The 19,629-nt window shown below is 41.6% G+C and overlaps 1 protein-coding gene across 3 annotated transcripts in view; it reads left to right on the forward strand.

Moving 5' to 3' along the window:
- The window catches only part of Fntb (farnesyltransferase, CAAX box, beta), a 67,311-nt gene that overhangs the window by 31,567 nt on the left and 16,115 nt on the right, over positions 1–19,629 (forward strand). For all 3 annotated transcript variants that reach the window (XM_047540036.1, XM_047540037.1, XM_047540038.1), the window contains exons 3-7: positions 909–981; positions 2,969–3,060; positions 10,278–10,424; positions 10,526–10,609; positions 14,656–14,742. In XM_047540036.1, the coding sequence (XP_047395992.1) occupies positions 909–981; positions 2,969–3,060; positions 10,278–10,424; positions 10,526–10,609; positions 14,656–14,742 (483 nt within the window). The remainder of the gene's footprint in view (positions 1–908; positions 982–2,968; positions 3,061–10,277; positions 10,425–10,525; positions 10,610–14,655; positions 14,743–19,629) is intronic.

The raw sequence follows: 19,629 nt of genomic DNA on the forward strand, positions 1-19,629 counted from the left end.
TAATCACACAGGCACCTTTTGCAACACAAACTGGAAGTGCTGCCTTTGTCTTTGCCTGTGCAGGTGGCCATGGGCGGCACATTCCTTCTTAAAGCCAGTACTGCTGATGTCTGCCAAGGACGTGGCTGACTGCAGAATACAAACGCCGCTCTCTAGCCGGGGCCGGGTCAGCATGTGGGAGGTGGAATTTCAGGGAGGGAATAATGGATGGATAACTGAGGGGCAGGCCGGGTACAAAGTATAGATCTTGAAGAAGTGATCCCAGAAGAAATGACAGTGGCTAAGCAAGACAGGGAACAGCAAGACTCACATTTAAATGACTTCAAGAATTAAGCCAGTCCCAGTGGCGAACACAGCAACTTGGAAGACTGAGGCAGGAGGATCACAAGTTTGAGGCCAGTCTCAGCAACTTAGTGACACCCTGTCCAAAATTTTAAAAAAATTAAAAAGGATTGGTGATGTAGCTCAGTGATAGAGCACCCCTACATTCAATCCTTAGTACCGGGGGGAAGAATTTAAACATGGAAAGTTAACCTGTTTTTAGTTAGAACCTGAGGAGCTTTCTGGGTGGATCGTCACTGCCTTGGCTGTGGTTGCTCACTGCAGCTTTTCAGTTAGCCCAGGGTCACCTCTTCAGACAATCCTGCTTAAGAACATCTGCCAGCCCGATTCTCAGTCACTTTAGACACTGAGATGCGGGCCTCTTTTTCCTTTGGAGGTGCAGAAGTGCAGGGCATCTATTGAATGCCTATGGGACATGTACTGAAACTGTGTGCGTGCGTGCGTGTGTGTGTGTGTGTGTGTGTGTGTGTTTGTGTTTGTGTGTGTGTGTGTGTGTGTGTGTGTGTGTGTGTGATTAGTGGAAGCTGGATCTCCTAGCTAGGCTTATAGGCTCTTTGTCTTTCCAGGCTTATTTTGCAGAGAGAGAAGCACTTCCATTATCTGAAAAGAGGCCTTCGACAACTGACAGATGCCTACGAGGTAAACACATGTTCTGCAGACTCTGTACCAAGTTCTTGACCAAGTGTCCCTCCTTTTGTACTATTTGAATGCAAAATGCTATCCGGCCTGACCTGTTGGAGATTCATTCATACCACATGGCTCTGGCAGGAACCTGGGTGAGCTGAGACTCCCTTTCCAAAGGGGCAGAACCAAATCTCCCATTATCTTGTCAGCTCCCAAAGCTAGTAGATTACCCTTGATGGGGTGTGGCTTTCCTCCACCATTCAATCACAGCTAAGCAGTTCACATACTTTCTCTTGACTCCTGGGCAGCTAGCTACTAAAAGTCAGTTACCTAGTCATCCCTAACCCTTGCCCTGTAAGCCCATCTAATTTCTGAATGGACCAGAGGACCAGGACACTGTAGCCCCAAACTCTGAGTGGATCTCAGAGCCCTCGAGTTCATGGAGGAGACTTGGGCTGCGGCTAAGAATGGGACTGAGTGACAGGCAACAGTTGAATGTGAACAGGAGGGCTTGCTTCAGTCTCCCTGCCCCACTTTACATGCAGCGGATCTACTTTTAGTCTACTTTTTTTTAGGGGGGGTTCCATATTTGATTATATATTTTCCAACTAGAATGCCCATTGGGCTCACGCAGGCAGCATGAGTAAGTGAATTGGCCTGAGTGGAGACCGGCGTGAACTGGAGGCCCCCTGCATCTACCCTGTTCCTCTAGTTGATGCCATTGGGAAATGAAGACCCAAGGTTGCCAGATTTTCTTTTTTTTTTTCCCAAATGAAGCCAGCAATCCAAATTGTTATATGATTTTCCCATCACATTACAGCCAATTCCAGTTAAACAAACCAATGAAGCACATCCACAGGCTAGATTTGGATTGTGGGCTCTCGGTTTTCACTCCCAACTCAATCCTCAGTGGTCATCCCTTGTAACCATGAGGTTAAATGAGAAGTCGTGAGGTAGGTCAGTCTTTATACATAAGCAAACAGGGATAGAAAGATAAAGTAAATTATTCCAATAGCTAGTAAGAGGAAAAGCTAGGATTCAAACATAGGCCAATTCTTAGGAGTATGTTCAGTGGCCCACCAAACTGCCCACCACATGGCAGGTCAACCACAGCTCAGATCACCAGCATTTTTTAAGAGGGTGGCTTGGTCCAATGGAAAGACCATCAAATTGAGAGTCTAAAAGCCTAGGTTCTTTTTTAAACTATGACAGTTATTGTTTTTATAATCTGGGAAAATGTAGCCTCTCTGGACCTCTTTATATATATTTAACCTAAAACAGGGGCACTGTTACTACCTGTCCCGTGAGCCTTGAGTCCCACTAGCCATGTGTGACTTGCATTAGGATCAAGATCTATCTCCATGTCACTTTTGGAAGCCTTGGCCAGCTCCCCAGGCAGAATTGGTTTCCTCCTCCACGTGCTGCTCAAGGCCGTTTCTGCCCATGATAGCATTTGTCAGGGTGTATGTATACATGTTCCATCTTGTTCCAGAAAGACAAGAGGTAAACTGTGCTTATGTGATTGTCTAATGCCCTCTTTCTCAACAGATAGTCATGCACATTCTTATCCCAACCATTTCTAGAATCAAAACCAAATTTCATTCATTATCATGCCCCCAGTGTCTATGCAGTGCTTGGCACAAGTGGATACTTATCAAATATTGTCAAATCCATGGGTGGGTCTATACTGGGAAAACAGCAGCCCTTAACCTGCTGGTGTGTCAAGTCCTGTTCAGCCTTCCTTAGATGCCTGTCAGGGAAGGAAGGACCCAATGGGTTTAAGGTCAACTTTTTTTTTATTCCATTGTCCTCTTTTCACAGATGGTCATTTCAGTTCCTGGCTAAGGCCACAAAGCAGAACATCCTCATTCATTGATTATTGTCCAAGCAAGGGTGCCCTCCCAGTCACCAGGCTGTGGGGAGTAAGACAGATGTAGCCTTGTCAGCAGTGTCTTGGAATCATTCTGAATAGGGGTGTGTTTTTTCCCCCCGTCCCTCTCAGTGTCTGGATGCCAGCCGCCCATGGCTCTGCTACTGGATCCTGCACAGCTTGGAACTCCTAGATGAACCCATCCCCCAGATAGTGGCTACAGAGTGAGTCTGGCTCTGGGGAACCTGGGATGTTCTCTGGAATTGCATCTTGAATTTGGGGTTCTTTTTTTTTTTTGTTTTGGTTCTGTTTCTGTTTTATTTGTTGTGAATGAAAAAAAGCCAGAGTGCTACAAAGAAACCCTTGCCCTTCTGACCTCCAGCAACTTCCTAAAACTCCTCCACTTCAGAAGCCTATTGTAAGCTGGTGGGTAGAATAAGACTTTGAACTCCCAAGAAAAGGATTCTGGTTTTTTCTGTGCCCTTTTCTTTTGCCTCTTGGCTCTGGTCTTTGAGAAAAAGTCTTCGTCATCAGCTCTGGGAGAGATGATTTCATCAGAAAGTACAGTTTGTGTTTGCATAGCTGCTGTGGGGAACGTGTGCCTGTTCAGTGAGCAGAAATCCATCTGCTCCTTCCATAAACACCTCAGGGAAGTGCCTCTTCCCTGTGCCGGGAGGGGCAGTATAGCTCTTGATGGGACTGGATGGTTACTGCTTGGAATACCTAAGTCATAACTCCATTTTCTTAAACCTCTGATTGATGACTAGAGATCTAAGCAACTGAGATTCCTCCTAAACTGCTAGTGGAGATGGCATTCATGGAGTGGAACCTCATTCTTAGAAACTCATCACAGTTTATATCTTAAGAAAAAACCTGATCTTTACTCCAGTCTTAGGGATACTTGGGCTAGGAAAAGGCAGCCAGGATTGGATCCAAGAGGTCCTCTGAGAGCAGGCATGTGTTCCTGGTTTGTTTTCCTCTGGTCCCCCCGGAGCTCTTGAGGGTGAGGAATCTGGGTTTAGAGGCTCCGGAGCCAGGTTTGTTTTTCTGTGCCCAAGGTGTCATCTGTGCCAGGGCTCATGGAGGCTCACCAGACTCCTCCCTGGTCACAGTGCCCCTGCCTTGGTCACATTGTCAGGTCAGAAGAACAGAACTCACATTGTCTCATTCATTCTCTCTTAACAATAACCTCTCATTCTTGCTTTCCTGGGCAGGGTGTCTTGTGATGAATGTGGATGGGGAAGATAATAAAGCATTAGGCCATTAACCCTTGTGATCATACAGTGCTTTCTGAGACTGAGGGAAAATGTGTACTGTTTTTATCATCAGGATGTTGCAGCAAGCCTACTTGCTTTCAGCCCTGAAAGTGGACTTGGACACAGTTTCTGCAGTTACAGGAATTTAATTGTCAAAGGCCCATGTGTTTTTGAAATACCAGTCGGGGGTTGGGGGTTGTTGGGAAGTTTTTTCCCCACACCTACACAGTCAGGATGTACACTAGGAGAATGGGAAAGTTGCACGTGAGAGAAGTGAAAATAAATGGGAGGGGCTGGGACTTAGCTCCATGGTGGAGGCTCACCTGGCATCTGCAGGGCCCTGAGTTCAATACCTGCCCCATCCCACCCCACCAAAAAAAAAAAAAAAAAAGAAATGAGAATTCTCTGAGGGTACAAACAAGTAAAGGAGGGTGTAGATCAGTTTGAAGTGGGGATACAGAATAAGGGGGTTCCTGCAGTGGAAGAATTCAAGTCAATATTGATTCTGAGTTTTTTCTAGGTTGTAGAGTTGGTATTTTATTGTTGAGGCTTTTTTGAGGAACTAAGTACTTAGAGATGTTTTGTGGCAACATCAAAGAGAAAGAAAGGACCCTTTAAAGGACTTTTCACAGTGAACACCTGGAAGCAACCTAAATATCTACAGTAGGGGATGCATTAAAATTTATTTAAAGCTTAAGTAAATTATAGTGTAATACATACAATGAAATATTAAGCAATGAAATATTAACATTCAAAATTTTATGTATCTAAATGTTTATTTGCATATAAAATATTTATATAAAGAGATATGATATGAAAACAGATATTCAACTGTTATAGATTAAAAACATAGATGATTGATTATACGCATAGAAAAACCAGAAGGATACATGCACACGTGGCAGTAGTTAATTCTGGTTAGCGAGGTTAAGGATGATTTTAAAATGTTCTTTTCTAAACTTATTTGCATTTTGTAAAATTTCTGCAGTGAAACTTTATTATTGTTATTAAAAGAATGTTTTAAAAATAATGAACTGACTTATCCTAATTTCAAGAATACTCAGTAGTTAGTGGCAGAGAGTTCCTGCTTCACAGCTGCCTTAAAAGCTCTACTGTGGTTCTTCTGAGCCTTGAGTTAATGACCTTTTAAAGAATGATAGACTTTCCAGTAATGGTGCTGCATTTTGTTTTGTTCTTAGCAGGCAATTAATACGAGGTGCAATTAATCCTAGCTCCAACATATAAAGAAATAAACTATTTTTAGTAAGATTCAGAGCAATCTTAATGACTTTTATAAAAAATTTTTTAAGACTAGCTGCAATAACAATGTCTTTTTATTTATTTTTATTTATTTTGCAACAGGGCAAAGAATACTTTGAAGCATGGTCTGTGTTTTCCCTCATTCAAATACTAAGCCAACCCAGCAGTGGAGAGTTGAGCTGTGGAGTTTATTAGTTGCCTGCCCTCTTCCCTGCCCCAGCTGGATCCACACACACTACACACGCACAAAGCTTTCTCTCGCTTTCCTATTTTGTTCTCTTGTACTTTCGTTTGTTTAGGGAATAATATGACAAGCTGAGTTCCCTCTAGTGGACAAAATCACTTCCGTCAGCTGCTCTGACTGCTGACCAAAGTCAGCAAGGCCAGGCTTTTATTACTGATGGTTTCAGATGTTTCAAGAATAAAGTATTCATAGGTGGGAATTTAGCTTGCCTCTCTTAAGAGGTTATATGTGTATTTAATGTGTATGTTTACAAAAATAAATTGATATTTGGAGACCATTTTATTTGCTGAATGATTTTAGCATTGAAGGGAGCATCCTTTAATGAGAATCCTATGCTTTGTTATTGAAAACTACTGTAATGAAACAAAATCCAAATCACAGACCATTGATTGTACCATTAAAGTTAGGTTTTTAACTTTGATAAGAGCTAAAACTTCAAACATTTTAGAACTTTTCAGCTTATAGAGTGTTTTGGGCGAGTACTGGAGATGGAACCTAGGGATAGTCTACCACTGAACTTCACCTCCAGCCCCAAGAAGCATATTCTGTTATTGCTTGTTTACAACTCAATGACCCTAATCTCTGGTCCTTTTCCTGCTGTTTCCTAGTCATTTCCCATCCTGCATTTATTTGCTTTCCACACCCTTCATCCTGTCTTTCCCAATTATATTACTTGCTACTTGTACGTTTTTCCTTTGTTTTATTCTTAGGGGCTTCTAATTTGTTTCCCTGCTCATTTTGTATCATTTGCTTATTTATCGTACCTACTTTGAATCCTTCATCCCCATAAGTGACGATCCTGTCCAGAGACATCCACTTCAGATTAGACCTTAACCATTCATCACCCGAAGCCCCATAAACTCCTTATCAGGCTGACAGCAGATCCTCTTGCTTTGAACCTGATCCTCTAGTAGGTTCTACAAACTCTTTAATGGTTGAAGAATAGAGCCGCAGGCCTTTCCATGTTAATGGGAATGTTCTGTAAATTGTTTGTGTGCTCCACTGTGGCAGCCATTAGTCAAATGTGGCTATTGAGCACTTGAAATGTGACTTGTGTGACCGGAAGCTAATTTTTAAATTTTAATTAATTTAAGTAAAAATTTAAATAGCCTCTGGGAAGGGGGAGAGATACTAGAGTCTGAATTAGAATAAGATATATACTCCATACTTGTATAATTATGTCAAAATGGATTCTACTGTTATGTATAACTAAAATGAACCAATAAAAATCATTTATGTAAAATAACTATTTTCTAAAAGAAAAAATTAGAAGTATGGCATTGTTTTACATCTTGCAAATCTTTTAAATGGCTGGTCTAATAAAAGACAGCTAGATTCTAAAAAAAAAAAAAAAAAATTAAATAATCTCAAGTAACTAGGAGCTACCTGCAGAACAGTGTAGGTCTGTCCCATTGTAGATCTATTCCAGTGCAGAACAGTGCAGATCTATCCAAAATGTGGTTCCTAGACTAGCAGCATTTCCCTCACCTGAGAGCTTGTTAGAAATACAGAATCTAGTTCTGAACTAGAGCTACAGTGTAACAAGATCCCCAGGTTATTTCTATACACACTCAAGTTTGAGAAGCACTAGTAGTTGGGTGAACATTGGAGTCACATAGGGAGTTTAAAAAAAAAATACCACCACCTGGATCCATCTTCCACGATTCTGTTTTAATTGGTATTAGGTGTGGCCTGGGAGCTGAATTTTTAAAAATATCCCCAAGTGATTCTAACTGCACAACAAAGACTTGTGCTTAAAACCTGGTGGGTATTTGAACCACATAGGAATATGGAAGCAAGGCAGAGGACCAGGCTTTTCTCCACTTGAGCAAGTTTGGACCTCTATTATTATTATTATTATTATTATTATTATTATTATTATTATTTTCCCCTCAGGGCTGAGGATTGAACCCAGGGTCACTTTACCATTGAGTTACACTCCCAGCACTTTTTATTTTTTACTTTGAGACAAGGATCACTCAAACTTGTGATCCTCTTGCCTCAGCTTCCCGAGTTGCTGGGATTACAGGTATACCCCACAGTGGCTTCTTGGACCTTTATATTCTTTATTAACTCTCCAATGATTCTTTTACATTTATTTTGGTTTGAAAATCCATCATCTAGAAGATACTTCTCTCTTGGTAATTGTAAGCTAGAATAAAAGTCTTGCTGAATGTTAAAGAAAATTGATCTCCATCTAAGATACGTATATCTGTAGTGTATCTAAATGAATGTTTTTGCAAATACTTGTTTTTCACAAACTATTCCACTCCTGGTGTTTGTGCAGTGTTTCCTGCCTGGATTTTCTTCTTTTTTACTGATTAGTGAATATTTGTTCTCTAAGATAAACTTTTCTTTCCCTTTTGATAGATTGAAGTATCATTGACATTTTGGTTTTCATAATTGCTCAGAAGTCTGCTAACAACAGCTGGTATCTTCATGGTCAATTTGCCAGTCTTAAGGTGCAAGTTGGAAAGACTCTGGATCAGAATGTTCTGTAATACGGAAGTGAGACTCAAGAGAAGCCCCACCTTCAGTTCTCTAGTACAACCCGAGTCAGTCAGATGCAGGGAGTCAGCTGAGAGGGCCATTGGCATGGAGGGAGCATATCAAGGTGTCTGGTACATTCAGATCCTTGCTCATTCCAGACTTTAGGCTACTGGGTCAAGGGTGTTGCATTCAGCATGATTTTATCTTAGGAGCTGGGGAAGGGAATAACTAGGTGATTCATTTTCTTTCTTATTTTTAAAAATGTATTGGTAAGCTTTGCTTGTTCTTTTGGGTTGTTTGTGGTACTGGGGATTAAACCCAGGGCCTCACAAATGCCTGAGCATTCTAATGCAGAGCTACATTCCCAGCCCCAGCCTAACACCCCACCTCCCACCCGGGGATTAAATCCAGGTGCACTCTACCCCTGAGCTATATATAGCCCCATCCTTTCTTTTGAGACAGGTTCTTGCCAAGTTGCCCACAAACTTGTGATGTTCCTCCTCAGTTTGAGTTTCTTGGATTACAGTTTTACACCTCTGTGCCTGGCCTAGCCTAAGTTTTATATCAGCTAAAACTTTTCATTTTTGTGGTACAGGTAGCTTTTTTGGTAGGCTATTGCTGCTAGCCTTTGTTAGAACTTGAACTTATTAGCTATTTTTGGAAAATGGCATAAGAATTAAAGTTGATTTGGAAAATATGTTGAGAGCAATTACTTTATGAAAACTTTTTTTAATACAAGGAATTGAACCCAGGGTGCTCTGCTCCTAAGCTATATCCTTAACCCTTTTTATTTTTAAGAACAGGTCTTGCTAAATTGTTTAGAGTGGCCTCTAATTTGCGATCCACTTGTCCTAGCCTCCTGAAATGCTGGGATTACAGGTCTGTGCCACCACACCTGGCTATGAAAATTAATTTCTATGAAAAATAATGCATAGTTATCTTCCTTCTCTCTTCAGTTTCAGTCCTTGTGTTTACTACAATAAGATTTTAGGTGTAAATAGAAGTGAATGGGTATCATTTTAACCTGTGAGATTTCAAAACTCAAAATAGCACATCAGCAGCACTTTCTATTGCTGCCCCTGCCCAGATAATGGAAGGTCTGAAATCAGAAGTAATTAAACATGATGCAGGAATGCAGTAATACACTGTTTTTGTGGAAATCAGCCTATGTGGTCTCTCTTGCATCAGTGGATAAAAAATAAAGACATGAAAGAGCCCAGAAGAGAAGTCCTTGTGTACTAGAGACAGGTTTGCTGTCTCTTCCATGGAGGTTTTTCCTGATAGGCAGACTGTGGCCTAATGAGTCAGGAAGCAGTTTGATAACCAGGGCCTTTCCAGAGCGCTCCTTCCCAGTGACCCCCGGAGGACCTTGGACACATAGGAGCTTTCTTGCTTTCACCTAAAGCAAGTATGGAACTTCAGGGCAACCTGGCTTTATGTTCAGAGGCAAACCCTCCATAAATGGTTTCCCTCAGTGAGGGAATAGGGGCCTCTTTGGATTAGTATGAAAAAGTCTCCCAGAGCCCTTAGCCTGTGATACTTGTGATGTGACTCAATTGTGCTCCTCTTGAGTTCGCTATGGCTGGCAAGCATGTGGACCCCCTGCCCCACAAAAACAGACTCCACCAGGATCTTGTTTCTTTCCTGCTGGTGGGAACAGAAGGCAGCAACCCACGGGGGCAGAGGTGGCAGTGGAAGTAGGAAGGTCTTTCCAAGTGCTCATGGTTGGCCTAGGACATGGGTCTGGACCAGGATGTCGTGCGTGGAAAGGAGCAGTTGAGCTCCAGGTTCTAGACAAAATTCCAAGACTGTGAAATCCCAAAGGCAGAAGGAGGCTGGTACCACAGATCCAGGGTGGCAAGTTGCTGGGAAAGGTTTGGTCAAGGAGCACATGAGACTCTTACCCTCAGGCCTATGAAGAGTTGTTTCTTCTTAGCCTCATTTATCTTTGCCTCATGACTAGGCAGATGCTTAAATGCAAAACTCAGGAGGGCATACTAAACTGATGACAGCTGGGTAGAAAGTTAAGCCCTTTTGGGCATTATGTTCAACAGGTGGGTGGTAAGGGGTATTTCCGCCCCCCCCCTTTTAGGGAGGAGGAATGATTGAAAAGGCATGGAGTCTGGTGGGAATTTGGTATTTTGAAATTAATGCTCTCTGACTTTGTTTTTCCCTTTGGCCATGTACCTAGTGTGTGTCAGTTCCTGGAGCTGTGTCAAAGCCCAGAAGGTGGCTTTGGAGGGGGCCCTGGGCAGTACCCACACCTTGCACCCACGTATGCAGCTGTCAATGCCCTGTGCATCATTGGCACCGAGGAGGCCTATGACGTCATTAACAGGTACAGCCAGAGCCAGCAGTGGCAGAGACCCTGAAGGGCTCCACACCTGCCACACCGCACTGACCACTGCCTTCTTCTGGCCCCTCCCTGCCATTTCTCAGAGAGAAGCTTCTTCAGTATTTGTACTCACTGAAACAACCTGACGGCTCCTTTCTCATGCATGTTGGAGGTGAGGTGGACGTGAGGTGAGTGGGCGGCTGTATCAGTAGCTTGTAGAGCTTATCTGTCATTAAAGATGCCACGCCTAATGAACAGCCTGGCAAAGCTGCTGCTTCATGCCATAAAGTGATGCACAGAATGACATGTGAGTGACAGTGTCACAATCATTGCAAATGATACAGATGTCCTCAGTTGTCATTCTCTTCTTTTAATTTTTTTTTTTTTTTTAGTTGTAGATGGACACAATATCTTTTTTATTTGTTTTTATGTGGTGCTGAGGATCGAACCCAGTGCCTCACCTGTGCAAGGCAAGCGCTCTACCACTGAGCTACAGCCCTAGCCCCTCTTGCTTCTTTTATGTAAATGTCAAAACATAAGATAGAAACAAAACCAAATGCTTTTGTTTTAAAAAATTAAAAGTACATTTGCTTGGTATAAAATGATGCACCATAATATAAAACTGTATAGTACAATATAGTTATTCATTTCTCTTGGAAGAAAACTCAGAAAGAGGAATGTATCTCGTGGTAGAGCATTTCCCTCGCACTCATGAGACCCTGAGTTCAATCTCTAATACCAAAAGAGAGACAGATAAGCCCAGTAAGGACTCAGTAAATACTTTCTGATTGAATTGAATGAGATCCTCCCATGGTGTGTGAGTTGCTTCGGGAGGTAGAGAGAGCCTTATGAACCAGTAGAGTGCAGTGCAGAAATGTTTTATTAACTGGTACCTGTTGGCTCATCCTTATTATTTTACTCAAGAGTATGTCTGCTATACCTAGCAAGCATTTCTTCACTTGGCAATTTACTTATGAGGCATATAGAAAATTCAGTGAATGAGTCATTTCTCAAAGGGATTGGCTCATAGTGGCTTATTGAGATTTTATACCTTTTTCTTATTATGTAGTCTGAGAAATGTATATTTTTGTGTGAGGTTTCTATATTGAAGCCATCTGATTGCTTATTATTGCTTGGATTTGCTCTACACATGTTAATAAATATTCTTACTCGAGCCCGGCATAGTGGTGCTTGCCTGTAATTCCAGCAGTGTGGGAGGCTGAGGCAGGAGGATCATGAGTTTAAGGCTAGCCTCAGCAAGTTAGTGAGGCTCTTGGCCTCACTGAGATTAAAACCCCTGGATACAATACCCCAGAAACACACCCACATACAGTTCTGATTTAAGCATCTGACTTAACCATTGGTTTGAAAGCTTAGGGATTAAAAAAAAAAAAAAAAAAAAAAAAAACATTGTTATTGTTGAGCACAAAACACATTGCAGATAAAAGTAGGTAACCACTCTGCAAAGGCCTTTAGTAAAAGACTTTTTTCTTTTTAGTAAAAGTTACCTGTATGTACCAGTGAAGTCAATGTAACTGTTGATGTCAGAATACTGTGTTAATTATGAAGGAAAAAAAGTTAAAAGATTTTTGCTGCCCTCACAGTTAACTATGTTTTCATTCGTGTCCTATAGATATTATACCTAAATATGCTTGCTCCTGAAATTTAGCTTTCAAAAACTTATTGAGATTAAGCTTATTAAGGCAAAAGCAAACAAACCAAAGCAAAAGCTTTGTATTTTATCACAAACCTTTTCCAGACATGATTATTGTTTAACTAATTTGTTCCAGCACCAGTCGTGCTGTGTTTTTATATCTGCTAGACAAATGCTGGGCAACTTCTCCAATAAAATAGATTTGTTCCATGGAAGAACACCAGAGCCACGTTCCTCCTCTTCCTCCTCTTGGACACACTCCGTCATCTGAGCCCCTGCTTTTTGCTGCACAGTGGCTGAAAGAAACGAGTGGTGGATAAAGCTGCGTAGGCCTTGCCTGGTTTCTAGGACCCACTTCCGCTGTTTTTTACTTGTTGTGTTTTTAACGGTTCTTTGCCTGGAAGCATCAGTCAGCAGTCAGGAGTGTTTGTTGAGTGACCCTGGAGAGAAGGAGCTGTGACTAGAGACAGTTTGGCTTCCAGGGACCAACTTGCTTTCATGCTGGGTTAGACAGAGGTGGTCTCTTGATGATCTTTCAGGTCTGTGGTAATTCCTAAGTTTCTGAGATGAACTTTTTCAAGTGTTTTGGCTCCTAGATACTATAAAATATCATATTGTGGTTAAGAAAGAAGACATTATTCTTGACCTCCTAGGATAGATTATATAATCTAAAACACTCCACGGGGTAGAAGGGAGACATGGACCCCGCATTTGCAGAAGTTCGTGACAGAACATGGATGTGTTCAAGGGATGAGAAGGTGAGTTGCTGAAGTGTGAGGACCCTGGAGCAGAGAGAGACACGAAGCTGGAGGGACTGGCTGGAACAGACTGAGGAGGCCTGGACTCTCCTCATGGAGTCTGAGGTTATTTTGACAGGTTTTAAGTTGGGAGCGATGTGATCTGATTTGTATTTTGTTAGAAGTTCTCCAATTGCAGTGAATGGATTATCGTGTTTCAGTTAAAGTACCATCGTTTCAGGACTGGGAGGAGGGTGACCAGACAGGAGACGAATCCAGGTAGAAGACGAAAACTTGGATTTCAGTGACAGCAGCGAGGGTAGAAAGGAGCAGACACATTTGACAGCTGTGACGATTGAAACAGGAGAGAGGAAGAAACTACCTGGAAAAGTTGTGCCTTGTTCCCTCCCCATCTCAATGCGAGATCTAGGACTAGTGACTTTGCATCACTGGTGAGTCCAACTCCATGTGAGGCTGGCCTTCCTGCCTCTGAGGTTGCATTAGGATTCAAGAGTAAATACTTCTGAGCTTCTTTAAGCTCAAGGCCTGAATGAAATTAGTTCAGAGTTAGCTTATGGTAAGTGACAACATTCGGTGGTAGCACCATGACTCTTGCAGGCTTCTGATGCCTGCCCTTCTATCTGAGATTCTGCTGTGCCTGTGGTCAGTAGGACCCAGGTTGGGAACGACACTGGTAGGACAGTAATGCTTGCAGCTTCTGCAGTGATTTTTCTCAGAATACTGCAGTAAGATTGACTTTGTGTAATGTCTGTGCTTAAGATAGAAATGAAGCCCTTCTTTTTCTTCCCTTTGTCTTCCTTAGGGGCCTTTAAGGGACTTGTGAGCCGAATTAGAACAAGTAGTTTTTGTCTTCCCATGCTGGATATTTAAAAGACCATGGAGGGGAAGAAAAAGCAATCCTTGGCCTTGTTCCATGACAGACCGACAAGCTGAAATAAAGTGTGTCCTGAGAAGAATTAGGGTAGAAGGATAGAATGGCAAGAATTACACCAAATCAAGTAGGATAATGTTAAAAATATATATACATGGGCTGGGGTGTAACTTAGTGGTAGAGCATGCACCTAACATGCATGAGGGCCTGGGCTCCACCCTCAGCACCAAAATAATAGTAATAGTCATGTTCCTTCTCTCGTGTCAAAAGTTGTATATCTCTGTGTACTGTTGAGTTGCTAGAAATCAGAGCTTTTTTCTCCCCCTAGAGGTTTAATAATGTATCTGAAGGGGCTCACCTAGTCTATGGCCATACCACCCTGAACACACCCCATCTTGTCTGAAGGGGTTCACCTATTCCTGACTCCCTTGTTTGAGCTAAAGTAGCCATTCGGAGTTTGATGGCCTACTTTGGAGTGTCTATTACAGAAAATGTGTAGTTAACCTTTTGTGCACCTGTGCATATCCAGACAGGAATCCCAGATCCGAAATGGTGCTGACATCTGAATGAGTGAGCAGCAAATCAGAAGCACCTGAAAGACTCCACAGGTAGAAAGATTGTAGGTCTTTGAAAGAAAAGCTAAGTCCACTTTGGACATGAATTGATGTGGCTGTTATTTCCTCTGAGGTAGACTTGGCCATGCGGAGGTAGGGAGAATAGAATGTCATGTTCTTTCACTGAAGCCATGCCGTGAGCAACTCTATCCAGATAGAATGTCACACCTCTCAGTTGGAGATGCAGGAAGACTGACTGTGTGTGGGCCAGGAGTGAGGACAGGAGGTGATTAGAGCTTACTAGGCGAAGCAAGCAATCTACCCAAGAAGTTCACCGAGTCTTATTTAGGCTCTTCCTTGAAGCCTAACATGTTTCCCTCTGCTTCTGTCTTTGCAGAAGTGCATACTGTGCTGCCTCAGTGGCCTCTCTGACCAACATCATCACTCCAGACCTCTTTGAGGGCACTGCTGAATGGATAGCAAGGTGAGAGCAGCCAGGATGCTTCCTGGCCTCTTAGGGCGGGTCAAGACTTTACTTCAGAAAAATGAAGAAAATAAAAAAGGCCTGGAAGGGAATATAAAATTATATTTGTATTGGGTGTATTGGGTTTGTATGATTGTGCATTTCAAAAATACTTAAAATTATTTTTTTTTTCCCCCAGACTTTCATTAATGTATTATAGTTTAGATTGGCTAAGGGGAAAACCTTTTCTAAGTAGTATTGGTGGAATCTAAATTGACTTAAGCAGTTTGAAGAGCAATTTGGCAATATCTCAAAATACCCTTGCTTATGACCCCGTAGTTCCATTCCTATCAAAACTCTAAGGCAAATGCGTGAAACAGACCAGAGACAAGTTCTTATTTTGTAAGAACAAAAAGGTGGAACCAGGTTTGATGTTCTGCACAGGTTGAGTAAGTTACAGATTAGCCACATAATGTGACTGAAATGAGCAAACTAGAGTAATGTGTCAATATGGATAAATCTCAAAAACAGTTTGAGTTTTTAAAAAATGGATGTTAAAGAAAAGCTAGAAGTGGTAAAGCACTTGCTTCGCATGTGCAAGGCCCTGTGTTCCAGCCCCATTACTGCACAAAAACCAAAAACTCACAAAAACCCTACAGATCAACATATTTACTTAAAATTTGAAAACATGCAAACCTGATCTATTATTTATGGGAAGAGTCATGTGTAGTAGCAATATAAAAACACGCAGGGAGGCTACGGTTGTGGCTCAGTAGTAGAGCACTTGCCTAGCATATGTGAAGTACTAGATTTGATTCTCAGCACTGCATATAAATAAATTAATAAAATGAAAGTGCATGGACACCTAAAAAAAAAAAAAAAAAAAAAAAAAAAGGGAAAGATAAACCCCAGATTCAGGATGGTGAGGATGGTGGCTGCGAGGATAGCAAAGGAAAAGAGATCAGGGACATCTACACCAATATCAATGGTATTGGTCATTTCTTTAAAAATAGAAATAAAAAAATACTTGAAGTGTATATGGCTAGATCTAAGTTAGGTATTATATATATGTGCATTCTCTTTATTACTTGCTGTTCTTTTCTGTATTCAAGTACTTCATAATTTTTTAAAAAAGGCATGATATTAGATACATATGTGCATATGTGCTGTTATAGAATGATGGCTAAATTGTATTTTTAATTTAAATTTTTATCAAAATGGTAGTTATCACAATGTAAATATGACTTATAGTGAAACCAGATGATGTACTATGATCATATTTACTTTTGTGCATAACTTCCATTTTCCCGAAGTTAATGTGCATGTCATGAATTTATTTCCAAATTCTTTGCCAGAGCTATAAAATTATTCTCTGTATAGTCATACTTCTCAGGTAACCTATTTTGTGTGTGTGTATGTGTGTACGTGTGTATTTTGTGTGTGTGCTCTGGGTCATCCCTCCTGGAACCAACCCTCTGCTGTCTTGCTTCAGGCTGGACAGATTGCTCTCAGCTTGCAAAGGAAGCTTCTTGGACATCCAGAAGCTTCCTTTCGGCATGAAATCCACTTCACTTCTTTGCTTTGTTGAAGTCCCTATCTTTCAGGGTTTTATTTTTGTTTTTGATTTACTTACTAATTTGAATGAAGCACATATGCCAAAAATGGGCACTTAGAAAATACAGTTTTAAGAACTATATTTTATTCTCATACATCCTTGATAAGTTTGCTTAGAGAGATCTAAGTTGGCATTGATATGAACTGTATTTCTTCTGAGTTTGTAAGGATTGCTCCATTATCTTTAGCTTCTAGTTTTGTCATTAATAAAACAGATAACTGTAATAACCAACACTTCTTGAAGATTTTGTAATACTCTATAGTAAGCTGCCTGTAGTTTAAAGACCAAGAGTAGGCATTTCTGGGGTTTTATATTTTCTGTTTATCAATGGGGATTACCCATCTTTTTATTCATTATGCATATACTGTGGTAAATATATAATTATATCTGTGTTCAAATTCTTGTCTGGTCATTTCAACATGTGGATATCTTGAAGTTGGCACATCACATTTTTCTAACTCTTCCTATGTTAAGTAGATTTTGGATGGTATCCTGGACATGGTAATTATATTGTTAATCACTCTGAAGGATATTGGTGTTTTTGTTCTAGCAGACAGTCAACTTGGTCAGACTCTAACTGCAGGCCGGGACCCTGTGGTGGTCAATGGCTCAGACCTGTCCAAAGCTGCTTTCAGTCTGCCCAATGCAGTGTGATTGAGGGGTTGGATAGAAACTTGAACTGAGTTAGAAGGTGGAATCTGGGCTTTCCTCTCCTCTTTCTGGCAGGCTATTTCTTCCTGCCAGAAAGATGGTTGGCTTTCTGTAAGAGTTTTAGCTGCGCCCACAAGCCGTGGCCTGGGCTGCTGCTGCTACCACTGGACTGCCATAGCCAGCCGCAGAGCAGACCAGAGGAATAAAGATGGTGTGTGGGAGAGAGGGCTTCACTCCTTGCTGTTGTCTGCTCCAAGTTTCAAATCCCCACCAAACTCTGCACACCTTCGCAGTCAGCTGAGCCCTTGGAAAGCTGTGCTTTGTATTTGTGCCAGGCATGTCCTGCTGTCTTCAGGAGGGTTGATTGTCAAGCTCTTCCTGGACATGGAAACCTTCTGCCTGGGCTGAATCCCAGTTTGGCCAGTTATTACTAACTTTATGCCTTAGACAGGCTAGTTAACTGCTTCATGTCATAGTTTCTTTATATGTCACATGGTGGGAGATTGAATTTTACATAAAGCTGGAATACAAAATAATGTGGATTTGTCCTTGATGCTCCCCCCTGGGCCACGCTGCCTGCCAGAGCCCTTGCGATGCCTGTTGTGGGCTTTTTTTTTTGCTTCTTCTTTTAATTTTGCTTCTCTTTTTCTCCATCCATATCCTACCTATCCTTCTAGAGACTATGGGAATCTTCATCTAGCTGTTTGGAGACTTCATGGTGATGAAACTTGATGGGAATCAGTTTTCACTCATTGTACTGGGCACTCAGTAAGCCTTTTAGATTTGGAAGCACTTATACTTCAGTACAAGAAGCTTCTTTATAGTATTTCTTTGATAATTTGTTCTCCATTTTCTGTGTTCGCTCATTTTAATAGCATCTAATCAGTAGGATTGATCTAATTTAAAAAAAATTTTTGCTGGACACAGTGGCGCACATCTGTAATCCCAGTGACTCAGGAGGCTGAGGCAGGAGAATCATGAGGTCAAAGCCAGCCTCTGCAAAAGTGAGGTGCTAAGCAACTCAGTGAGACCCCGTGTCTAAATAAAACATAAAATAGGGCTGGGGATGTGGCTCAGTGGTCGAGTGTCCCTGAATTCAATCCCTGGAACACCCTCCCCCCAAAATTTTTTTTTCTGTTTTTCGTTCCTTAATCTGTTTTCTTGAACTTTCTGAAAGATTCCCTTACTGTTTCTAATTACTCTGTTCAGTATTTATTTCTGTAATCTTATTTAATTTTCTAAAGCTCAGTTATATATTTTCCTGTTCTGTTTTAGGGATATCTATATCTTTGCAATATTCATTTATATCATACTTTTTTTTTTTTTTTTTCCAGTATGGGGAATTGAACCCTGGGGTGTTCTACCACTGAGCTAGTGCCCCAGCCTTATTTTATTTTTTATTTTGAGAAAGAGTCTTGCTAAGTTGCCGAGAGCCTCACTAAGTTGCTGAGGCTGGCCTTAAACTTGCAATCCTCCTGCCTCAGCCTCCTGAGTTGCTAGAATTACAGGCCTGCACCACTGCATCTGGCTTCTCTGTTTTTCATATCAGAGACTTAGATGTCTGGTGCTTAGCAACTTTCTGTACTGGGAAGCTACATGTGTAAGCATGCACTAATACTCTTAACCATTTGTTAGGGAATTCTCATATAAATATCTTTAGGACCTTTTTCTTAAGCTTATCAGTTTCTCTAGAGAGGAACCTTCCAGATTCCTACTTGTGATATGAAGTGACAGCCAACTTTGTGAATTACTTGTAGGGAAAGGAGGTAGGTGATGGGGCTCAGATGCTAGGCCCTCGCCTAGTCCCCTGTTCAGTGTGCTGTCTCCCTCCAGCTCTCATCTCTGCTGGAGATCCTGGGTTCAGGTCCTCTTGAGCAAACTCTAAAACCTCCCATCTTTTAGCTTTGAGGAAGGAACCTGAAGGTCTAAGTGATTCTTTATTTTTTTGGTACTGGGGATTGAACTCGGGGGCACTTGACCACTGAGTCACATCCCCAGCCCTATTTTGTGTTTTATTTAGAGACAGAGTCTCACTGAGTTGCTTAGGGCCGCACTTTTGCCAAGGCTGGCTTTGAACTCAATCCTCCTGCCTCAACCCCTCTAGCTGCTGGGATGACAGGTGTGAGCCACCATGCCTGGCTTAAGTGATTTTTTTTTTTTTAATATGAATTTGCAACCAGTCAAATGGAGCATGAATGTGTGTGTGTGTGTGTGTGTGAGAGAGAGAGAGAGAGAGAGAGAGAGAGAGAGAATCTGGAGAAAGGGAGGCTAAGGTTCAGGGATTAGGAGGCTAGATCGGGCAGGAGTCCTTTTCATTGGCTCAAACACATCTTACTCTTAGAGGTGATCAGAATCACCTCTGTCTCCCTTACCCCCACCTCTATTCTCTATTTGGGAAGTTTTCTCTGTTTGGCTAAGTTAGTTACTCTTATTCCTCTGTTCTAGCTTTCAAGATTTTTATTATCGCCTGCCTGTGTTCATATCCTCTCCTAGTCTCTTTACCTTTGTGTTTTATCCCTGTTTAAATTCCTTTACTTTCATTTTTCTGAGCTCTTATATTCAACCCATTATGTTTAGCTTGAAGACACTCCCATAGAATCGTATTAAGGAGAAAAGCAAGGTGCAGACATGTATTCTACATT

The sequence above is a fragment of the Sciurus carolinensis genome, chromosome 2 (assembly GCF_902686445.1).
Source record: "Sciurus carolinensis chromosome 2, mSciCar1.2, whole genome shotgun sequence".
NCBI classification, from domain to species: Eukaryota; Metazoa; Chordata; class Mammalia; order Rodentia; family Sciuridae; genus Sciurus; species Sciurus carolinensis.